Source organism: Melanerpes formicivorus, unplaced genomic scaffold (assembly GCF_026170545.1).
Source record: "Melanerpes formicivorus ecotype bairdi unplaced genomic scaffold, bMelFor1.0.p_v2 SCAF_87, whole genome shotgun sequence".
NCBI lineage: Eukaryota > Metazoa > Chordata > Aves > Piciformes > Picidae > Melanerpes > Melanerpes formicivorus.
Genome location: NW_027142439.1, coordinates 1,728,335 through 1,738,559, shown reverse-complemented (window position 1 = coordinate 1,738,559; position 10,225 = coordinate 1,728,335). Strand labels below are relative to the sequence as shown.

Here is a 10,225-nt window from a genome sequence, read left to right as displayed (position 1 = left end):
AGCCTTCTCTGCTGCAGACTGAACAGCCCCAACTCCCTCAGTCTGTCCTCACAGGAGAGGTGCTCCAGCCCTCTGCTCATCCTCCTGGCCCTTCTCTGGACACATTCCAGCACCCCCACATCCCTCTTGGAATAGGGGCTCCAGAGCTGGAGGCAGGACTCCAGGTGGGGTCTCAGCAGAGCTGAGCAGAGGGGGAGAATCACCTCCCTTGCCCTGCTGGCCACACTTCTCCTGATGCAGCCCAGGATCTGATTGGCTTTGTGGGCTGCAAGTGCACACTGAGAGCTCCTGGTGAGCTTCTTGTCCCCCAGCACCCCCAGAGCAAACATGAAGAACTGGCATTTTTGGTGTGAAGGGAGTTTGGACTGGAGTTTAGTCTAATGGCCTTTATTTTAGGTGCAGTAGAAATGTATTTACAGTAAAATAATTCTCTTCCAACCCATCCATACCTTTCAACTCTCCTTCATGTAGGCAGTCTCTGTAAAATAGCTGCCATAATATCTGCAACACTTCCACAGTGATGCAATGTGTATAAAATGTGAATGAAAACTGCTGGTACTGAGAGCATAGCTTAGTTGCAAAGATCAAGTTTTAATTGGATATGATGCTACTACTGTGTGAAAAGGTCTGCCTCTAACACCCTTTCTGCCTTTCAGCCAGTGCTGTTTCTCCCTGTGACTCCTGAACCCGCTATGATTCCTCTTGTCTTTCAGAAACTGAGAGTTATTTCCTTGTGGCCATTGTCTCTGCGTCCCCACAGCACTCAGTGGCTGAACTTCCTGCAGCCAGAAAAGCCTTGTTTGAAGTCAGCCATTGATCACAATATGGTCACTGAGTGAAATGTAATGGCCTGTGAAATACAGATCGTGGGTGGTGGCGTCCAAGTAGGGTTTTTTTGGCTTTGAACTCTGTAGATCCTGTGGAAATATGAGACCTTGCTCCTCTCCCACCGCTGGGTTCAGCTTTGTAAAGCTGCCAAAAGGGAAGGGGAAATAAACTGAAACCTATACCCTTGCCCACTCAGGGTTGTTTCACTTGAAGGGTTGTTTCACTTGAAGGGTTGTTTCACTGAAGACTGAACTGATTATGGTGCCTGTGCTTTGTTGCTCCAAATGACACCTTTCAGGGTCGCTCCTTGGCAAGTTGTTCCTGGGGGCCACACATATGTGGGAAGGAGTCCCTGCAGGAGAAGCAAGTCACAGAAAAGCCTTCTGCAGGGCAGGTGCTCCTCAGGGCCTAGTTCAGTGGCAACAGCCACTGCAGCTTTTAACTTTCAAATGCTGCCTGCAGCCTGGGCACAGGCGTGCCTGCCTGCACGCTTCCACTGTGGTTTCGCACCACCCGGCCACAAATTGCTGCACATCCTCTCCCCTTAGCTTGATGGGACAGAGAGATGGGAGAAGGAATCAAAGCAAGACATTCTAGTCTCCAAAGTGGTAAAATATGGGTTTGATGGATGGGAAACTCAGTGGATAAAAAAAGCTGGCTTGATGGCTGCACCCAAAGAGTGGCTGTCAATGGGTCCATGTCCAAGTGGAAGCCAGAGACAAGTGGAGTCCCTCAGGGATCAGTATGGGAACCAGTCATGTTTAAAATCTTCGTCAGCAACACGGACAGTGGCGCTGAGTGTAAGGTCCTGCATCTGGGTCGGGGCAATCCCAAGCACCAATATATGCTTGGCAGTCACTGGCTTGAGAGCAGCCCTGAAGAAAAGGACTTAGGGGTGGTGGTGGATGAGAAGCTGAATGCGAGCTAGCAGTGTGCACTTGCAGCCCAGAAAGCCAATCACATCCTGGGCTGCAACAAGAAGCACAGCCAGCAGCTCAAGGGAGGTGATTCTCCCCCTCTACTCTGCCCTGGTGAGACCCCACCTGGAGTCCTGCCTCCAGTTCTGGAGCCCCTATTCCAAGAGGGATGTGGAGGTGCTGGAAGGTGTCCAGAGAAGGGCCACGAGGATGATCAGAGGGCTGGAGCACATCTCCTATAGAGACAGGCTGAGAGAGCTGGGACTGTTCATCTGGAGAAGAGACCTTATTGTGGCTTTCCAATATCTTAAGGGGGCCTACAAGAAAGCTGGTGAGGGACATTTTAGGGTGTCAGGTAATGGTAGGACTAGGGGGAATGGAGCAAAACTAGAAGTGGGTAAATTCAGATTGGGTGTTAGGAAGAAGTTCTTCACTGCGAGGGTTGTGAGATACTGGCACAAGTTGCCCAGGGAGGTGTTAGAAGCCTCATGCCTGGAGGTTTTTAAGGACAGGCTGGATATGGCTCTGAGCAGCCTGATCTAGTGGAGGTGTCCCTGCCCACGGCAGGGAGCTTCGAACTAGATGACCTTTGAAGTGCCTTCCAAAGGTGAACATTCTGTGACTCTGCGAGGTGCTGGGGAAAACTCCCGGGCGGTGGTCAGCAGCGGCACAGCAGCAGCAGGGTGCGCTGCCGCTAGGTGGCGCCACAACGCCCCACCCTGCGCGCACGGCGGCGGGGGAAGAGGGCGGTGGTGCAGCGGGGCATGCGCAGTGGGGACACCTCGCCCGGGCCGTTCGCCTCCGCCTCTTGCTTGCGCTGCCGCTCTCCCTCCCCCTCACGGCGGCGGGGCCGCCACCACAGCCAGCGGGAGGAGGAGGAGGAGGAGGTGGAGGAAGGGAGAGAAGCAGCAGGTCCGGCCGCTCTCTTGGATACCCCCAGCGGCGAGGCGGGCGAGGGGAAAGATGGCGACGCTAGGAAGCGAGTCGCATCCCTTCCCCGCCGTCGCTCTGGCGGCGGCGACTGGCGGAGTGGGCGGCGGCGGCGGCGGCGGCAGCGGGTCGCTGGGTTTGCAGGCACCGCTGAAACGCGGTCTGGAGCGGGCGCTGGAGGAGGCAGCGCACTCCGGGGAGCTCAACCTGAGCGGCAGGAACCTGAAGGAGTTCCCGCGTAGCGCCGCCACCCTCAGTCACGACCTTTCCGATACGGTGCGGGCAGGTGAGGCCAGGCGAGGAAGCGGGGGCCCGGAAGGGAGGGAGAGAGGGAGGGAGGGAGGGGGGCGGCCGGCGCCGGTATCCGCCTGGAGAGGCGGGAGGGGGGAAAGTGGATCTCCCAGCGATTTAATCCCGGCGACCCCCCTTCCCACCCCCCTCCTCCCGCCCTCTGTCATCCTGGTGCCCTACAGCCTCCCCCGGAGGCTTTATTCATGCTTTTCAGTCAGTCTCCGTGGCACGGAGCGTTCGCCCTCCCTTTTATTCAGCCGTGGTGGCAGGAGGCGTTCGCCCTCTCCCGAGCCCGTCCCCACACGGAAGCCGAGCCCTCTCCCGGCTCCCCGCGTTGCCTGTGCTTTCTGTTCTCCCCGCCGCCTTGGTGCATGAGGTAGGTGTTTGGTCCCATATGGCTGGATCGCTGCGCACCCTCCTCGCCCCCCCCTCCCCGCCCGCGTTTGGCGAGGCAGAGCTGGCTCTCCCGTGGCACGCCGAGGGAGTTTGTGTGTGGGATACTTGCTCGCACCTGTCTTCTCCTCCCTCCGGGGAATGTGCCTCTCTGTGCCACCCTTGCCTGACCGCTGCGGCTTGACGTGGCGGGCAGCCCACCTTTGAATCGGTTGCATGAGGAATGCGTAGTTGCTTGCCGGGTCGGATACCTGCTCCTTCCGTCCCACTGCATGCAGCTGCGCCCACCTGGTGTGGCATGGAGGGGGTGTGCGAAAGAGTGATTGCCCTATGGAATGGGCTGCCCGGGGAGGTGGTGGAGTCGCCGTCATTGAAGGTGTTCAGGAGGAGACTTGATGGGGTGCTTGGTGCCATGGGTTAGCTGTTTGGGTGGGTTGGATTGGTTGATGGGTTGGACGCGATGATCTTGAAGGTCTCTTCCTACCTGGTTTGGTTTATTCTGACTCTGCCTTTTTTTTTAGTTTATTCTATTCTGACTGGATGTGACCACATTAGGGCACTCATGTGACAGGTTGGACTTGATGATCTTTGAGGTCTTTGCCAACCTTAGTGATTCTGTGTGCTGCTGAGCATTTCACCTGTCCGTATGCCACCGATGGAGACATGTCCATAGAAACACTTGGCTCTCCAGCTACCCCAGAAAGCATGCTGCCTTGCACAGATGCCACTTGTCTGACACTGGAATTGACACCCACCCGTCTACAAGAGGACACAGTCTCAGGCTGTGCCAGGGGAAGTTCAGGCTGGAGGTCAGGAGGAAGTTTTACACAGAGAGAGTGATTGCCCATTGGAATGGGCTGCCTGGGGAGGTGGTGGAGTTGCCGTCACTGGAGGTGTTCAGGAGGAGACTTGACAGGGTGCTTGGTGCCATGGGTTAGTTGATTAGGTGGTGTTGGGTGATAGGTTGGACGCGATGATCTTGAAGGTCTCTTCCAACCTGGTCTGGTCTATTCTATTCTATTCTACCCTGTAGCCATAGTTCCAGCTTGGTATGCAATGCTGTTCTCCAAGATGAATGTGGAGAGAAATCCCTGTCTTCACAGGCACTGTATCTGTTCTACAGTGGGGGACACCATCATTACATAAATCTGCAGAGGGGGCAGGCCTGACAGCCCTGCAGACAAGAGTTGGTGAAGGGAGGTGTATCCAGTTTGCATTTACTAGTCTGCATTTCTCTTGCTCTCGCATGCTCCTTCGAACATGCAATAAGACACACTTGTTTCTCACCTGAGGTGGCGGACTCCTACCAAAGGTCATGCCTGTTTCGCTGCCCCTGTTTGTGACAGATGCCGGAACCTAGCATGTTCTTTACATGGTGCCTCTAAGTAGAACAGTACAAACCCACACTAGAAGAATATATTAGTGTATTCCTAAGATCCTTAGTGTGCTGCCTCCGCATGCCCTTTTGTGTCCCCGTTTGCCTGCTGAAGATAGTTGTGTTGTAACAGCAGAGCAGCAGACATGTAGTCACTTGTTCTTGTCTCACAAAACAGCAGGTGCTATACCTGCATGCAAACTTGTGATAACATGAACCTAAATTCTCAATGACTCCTGCACATGAGGGCATTTATGCCTCTTCGAATGTGCTGAGTGCATACATGATCAGAGGGCTGGAGCACCTCTCCTGTGAGGACAGACTGAAGGAGTTGGGGCTGTTCAGTCTGGAGAAGAGAAGGCTCCCAGGTGACCTCATTGTGGCCTTCCAGTGTCTGAAGGGGGCCTACAGGAAGGCTGGGGAGGGACTGCTCAGGGTCTCAGGTAGTGCTAGGACTAGGGGGAATGGAATGAAGCTGGAGGTGGGGAGATTGAGGCTGGAGGTGAGGAGGAAGTTCTTCCCCATGAGAGTGGTGAAGCCCTGGAATGGGTTGTCCAGGGAGGTGGTTGAGGCCCCATCCCTGGAGGTGTTTAAACCCAGGCTGGCTGAGGCTGTGGCCAGTCTGATGTAGTGTGGGGTGTCCCTGCCCATGGGAGGGGGGTTGGAACTAGCTGATTCTTGTGGTCCCTTCCAACCCTGACTGATACTATGATACTTAAATCTGTCCCAGCCACCAGAAGCAGAGTAATGCTTTAGATGTGTGGTAGGTGTCATATGTAGTTGTTACTTAGCTTTGTCACTTGTTTGCTGTTCCTGAATGGGTTTCACTGTGATCATATGAACACCTACATCGTTGTGAGAATAAAAGAGAAGTATGAAGGAGACTTGATGAATGAAACTACCATGAATTGGTAGCAGGAATTGCCATGCTAAACCAGCAGCAGATGTGATAGTGAAAGGGATAAGGGATACAGTGTATGCAGTTAGAAAAATGGTTTGCAGCTTGTTTCCCCAAACAAAATCATAGAACCATAGAATCAATAAGGTTGGAAAAGACCTCAAAATCTTTTGTTGCTTTCTTTGTTTTTTAACTGTTGAAGACATGCTCTGATGAGTGGTTTGGAAACCCAGAAAGTTACCTTGTTTGGCTTGCCATGACATTGCTCCAAACTGTTAGTTGTGGTTTTGTGTTAGCATTTCTGTATTATGTAACTATGTTTTGTACAAGCATGAGCTGTCTCTCATGTATGTAGGTACTACTGTGTCCAGTTCTGGGCTCCTTAGTTTAGGAAGGAGGTTGACTTGCTGGAGCATGTCCAGAGAAGGGCAACAAAGTTGGTGAGGGGCTTGGAACACAGCCCTGTGAGGAGAGGCTGAGGGAGCTGGGGTTGCTTAGCCTGGAGAAGAGGAGGCTCAGGGGAGACCTTATTGCTGTCTACAACTACCTTAAGGGAGGTTGTAGACAGGCAGAGGTTGGTCTCTTCTCCCAGGCAACCATCACCAGAACAAGAGGACACAGTCTCAGGCTGTGCCAGGGGAGGTTTAGGCTGGAGGTTAGGAAGAAGTTTTACACAGAGGGTGTGATTGCCCATTGGAATGGGCTGCCTGGGGAGGTGGTGGAGTCACCATCATTGGAGGTGTTCAGGAGGAGACTTGATGGGGTGCTTGGTTGCATGGTTTAGTTGATTAGGTGGTGTTGGATGATAGATTGGACACGATAATCTTGAAGGTCTCTTCCAGCCTGGTTTGGTCTATTCTGTTCCCCAGGGAGGTGGTGGAGTCGCTGTCATTGGAGGTGTTCAGGAGGCGACTTGATGGGGTGCTTGGTGCCATGGGTTAGCTGTTTGGGTGGGTTGGATTGGTTGATGGGTTGGACATGATGATCTTGAAGGTCTCTTCCAACCTCGTCTCGTTCTCTTCTCTTCTCTTCTCTTCTCTTCTCTTCTCTTCTCTTCTCTTCTCTTCTCTTCTCTTCTCTTCTCTTCTCTTCTCTTCTCTTCTCTTCTCTTCTCTTCTCTTCTCTTCTCTTCTCTTCTCTTCTCTTCTCTTCTCTTCTCTTCTCTTCTCTTCTCTTCTCTCTCTTCTCTCTATTCTATGTTAATATTTCTGTATTATGTAACTATGTTTTGTACAAGCATGAGCTGTCTCTCATGTATGTAGGTACTACCTGCTTGTTACATGCTTAAGTTCTATGCTAAAATCATCTGTTCAGGGGAGAGCTTGGGGAAAAAAGTAATCTTTGCCTTCAAGTGTTAATGTGCTTTTGTCAAAGGTCACACAGAAGACATTCAATGTGAAAGTTAATGTAGAGTGAGAGTTTAGTTTTTGTTTTGCTTGGTATAAACAGTGGTGTAGAGCAGCTTCTGTCTTAGTGTAGTAACCGCTGCAGCCTGCTTTTCCTGTTCACCTTTTAGAAGAACCGTGCCATGGTCTATATATTTTTGTTTGTAAGTGTGTCATAACTGTTTAATAGGAATTGTTTGACTTGTGAATTGAGTCCTGTGCTGATGTATTTCCTAAAGATCTGTGTTCCTTTCCATGTGTTACATTACATAAGTAGGATATATAAACAGAAGACGTGCTTGGCTTACACCCAGAAGCTCTTGGGGCAAACTCTTGATGGGAATTTTCTCTCTTGGCTTCCTCTCCATAAATGTTCATGGCATTAAAACAGTGCTTTCTTCTGCTTCTTGGAATATGTCCTTGCAATGAGTGGCTTTCACTTTTGGATTTGATGTGTTTCTGAAGCCCTGAAACTTTGGTGTTTGGGGGAAGGGTAGCCTTCCAATTTTAAAGCTTTTCTTTTGCTGGAAGAGGCTAATCTCACTGAAACACAGAGTCAGTCCTTGATTTAGAGAAGGCTAGTTTGGAGATACAAGCTTGGAAATCTGAGGAGCTGGGCATTTCCAGAAAACTGAAACTGTGCCTGCATCTTGACAGTGTTTTATCATTAGATATTGGCCACTGGATGAGCAGAGGGCTGGAGCACCTCTCCTGTGAGGACAGACTGAAGGAGTTGGGGCTGTTCAGTCTGCAGAAGAGAAGGCTCCCAGGTGACCTCATTGTGGCCTTCCAGTATCTGAAGGGGGCCTACAGGAAGGCTGGGGAGGGACTTCTCAGGATCTCAGGTAGTGATAGGAGTAGGGGGAATGGAATGAAGCTGGAGGTGGGGAGATTGAGGCTGGAGGTGAGGAGGAAGTTCTTCCCCATGAGAGTGGTGAAGCCCTGGAATGGGTTGTCCAGAGAGGTGGTTGAGGCCCCATCCCTGGAGGTGTTTAAGCCCAGGCTGGCTGAGGCTGTGGGCAGGCTGATGTAGTGTGGGGTGTCCCTGCCCATGGCAGGGGGGTTGGAACTGGATGATCCTTGTGGTCCCTTCCAACCCTGACTGATACTATGATACTATGTTTTTGGATTGAGAACACAGTCTGCAGCTCCTATCAAACAAAGCTTGCTTTCTGGAGAAGTTCTGTCTTCCTCAGACCTACTTAAGGTACTCAGAAGTGTTAAACTTTACATTCTCTCTTCTCTCTATTCATTTCATCTATTCATTGATCTTTGAGGTCTCTTCCAACCTTAGTGATACTGTGATTTTTTTTCCCCCTGAAGTTAAAAGTGAAATTTTACATAGAATAGAATTAACCAGGTTGGAAAAGACCTTTGAGATCATTGAGTCCAATCTATCACCCAACACCATCTCATCAGCTAAACCATGGCACCAAGTCTCATCCAGTCTCTTCATAAACACTTCCGGTGATGGTGACTCCACCACCTCCCTGGGCAGCACATTCCAATGGCCAATCTCTCTTTCTGGGAAGAACTTCTTCCTAACACCCAGCCTAAACCTGCCCTGGTGCAGCTTGAGACTGTGTCCTCTTGTTCTGGTGCTGGTTGCCTGGGAGAAGAGACCAACCCCCACCTGGCTACAACCTCCCTTCAGGGAGTTGTACACAGCAAGAAGGTCTCCCCTGAGCGTCCTCTTCTCCAGGCTAAGCAACCCCAGCTCCCTCAGCCTCTCCTCATAGGGCTTCTTAAACTTTGCATTCTCTCTTCTCTCTATTCATTTCCCCCTGAGTTAAAAGTGAGTTTTTCTATAGTAATTAGTACACTTTTGAAAGGGATGTAGCTTGATGGTCTTTAATAGCTCGAACTGCCTTGTTTGACTTGTCAAGTTCTTATTATTAAGAGGAGATTGGACGTGGCACTTGGTGCCATGGTCTAGTCATGGGGTGTGTGTTGATAGGTTGGACTCAATGATCCTCGAGGTCCTTTCCAACCTAAGTGATACTGTGATACTGTGATATTGCAGCTACATTCCATAGTAACTGTAGCAGCTTAACTATACCTGTCACTGTTGTGCAGTTTATGTGGCTTTTCTTTGCATTGACCACATCTTGCTTGTAGAGATAAGATAGAACATTTCTTCAGGAGGAGACTTGATGGGGTGCTTGGTGCCATGGTTTAGTTGATTAGGTGGTGTTGGATTGGTTGATGGGTTGGACGCGATGATCTTGAAGGTCTCTTCCAACCTGCGCCGCGCTGCTCCTGCGCCGCGCTGCTCCTGCGCCGCGCTGCTCCTGCCGCCGCGCTGCTCCTGCCGCCGCGCTGCTCCTGCCGCCGCGCTGCTCCTGCGCCGCGCTGCTCCTGCGCCGCGCTGCTCCTGCGCCGCTCTGCTCCTGCGCCGCTCTGCTCCTGCGCCGCTCTGCTCCTGCGCCGCTCTGCTCCTGCGCCGCTCTGCTCCTGCGCCGCGCTGCTCCTGCGCCGCGCTGCTCCTGCGCCGCTCTGCTCCTGCGCCGCTCTGCTCCTGCGCCGCTCTGCTCCTGCGCCGCTCTGCTCCTGCGCCGCTCTGCTCCTGCGCCGCTCTGCTCCTGCGCCGCTCTGCTCCTGCCCCGCTCTGCTCCTGCGCCGCTCTGCTCCTGCCCCGCTCTGCTCCTGCGCCGCTCTGCTCCTGCCCCGCTCTGCTCCTGCCCCGCTCTGCTCCTGCCCCGCTCTGCTCCTGCCCCGCTCTGCTCCTGCCGCCGCGCTGCTCCTGCCGCCGCGCTGCTCCTGCCGCCGCGCTGCTCCTGCGCCGCGCTGCTCCTGCGCCGCGCTGCTCCTGCGCCGCGCTGCTCCTGCGCCGCGCTGCTCCTGCGCCGCGCTGCTCCTGCGCCGCGCTGCTCCTGCCCCGCTCTGCTCCTGCGCCGCTCTGCTCCTGCGCCGCTCTGCTCCTGCGCCGCTCTGCTCCTGCCCCGCTCTGCTCCTGCCCCGCTCTGCTCCTGCGCCGCTCTGCTCCTGCCCCGCTCTGCTCCTGCCCCGCTCTGCTCCTGCGCCGCTCTGCTCCTGCGCCGCTCTGCTCCTGCGCCGCTCTGCTCCTGCGCCGCTCTGCTCCTGCGCCGCTCTGCTCCTGCGCCGCTCTGCTCCTGCGCCGCTCTGCTCCTGCGCCGCTCTGCTCCTGCGCCGCTCTGCTCCTGCGCCGCTCTGCTCCTGCGCCGCTCTGCTCCTGCGCCGCTCTGCT

At 53.5% G+C, this 10,225-nt stretch overlaps 1 protein-coding gene across 4 annotated transcripts in view; it reads left to right on the top strand.

Annotated features, from left to right (window-relative positions):
* The first annotated feature begins 2,527 nt into the window (after positions 1–2,527).
* The window catches only part of LRCH1 (leucine rich repeats and calponin homology domain containing 1), a 113,804-nt gene continuing 106,106 nt past the window's right edge, over positions 2,528–10,225 (top strand). For 3 of the 4 annotated variants that reach the window (XR_010990694.1, XR_010990693.1, XR_010990692.1), the window contains exon 1: positions 2,528–2,961. Coding sequence is in view for 1 of the 4 variants with exons in the window: in XM_068165214.1 (XP_068021315.1) it covers positions 2,709–2,961 (253 nt within the window). In the remaining 3 variants the exon portion in view is untranslated. The remainder of the gene's footprint in view (positions 2,962–10,225) is intronic. The other variant, XM_068165214.1, reaches the window with a different exon arrangement.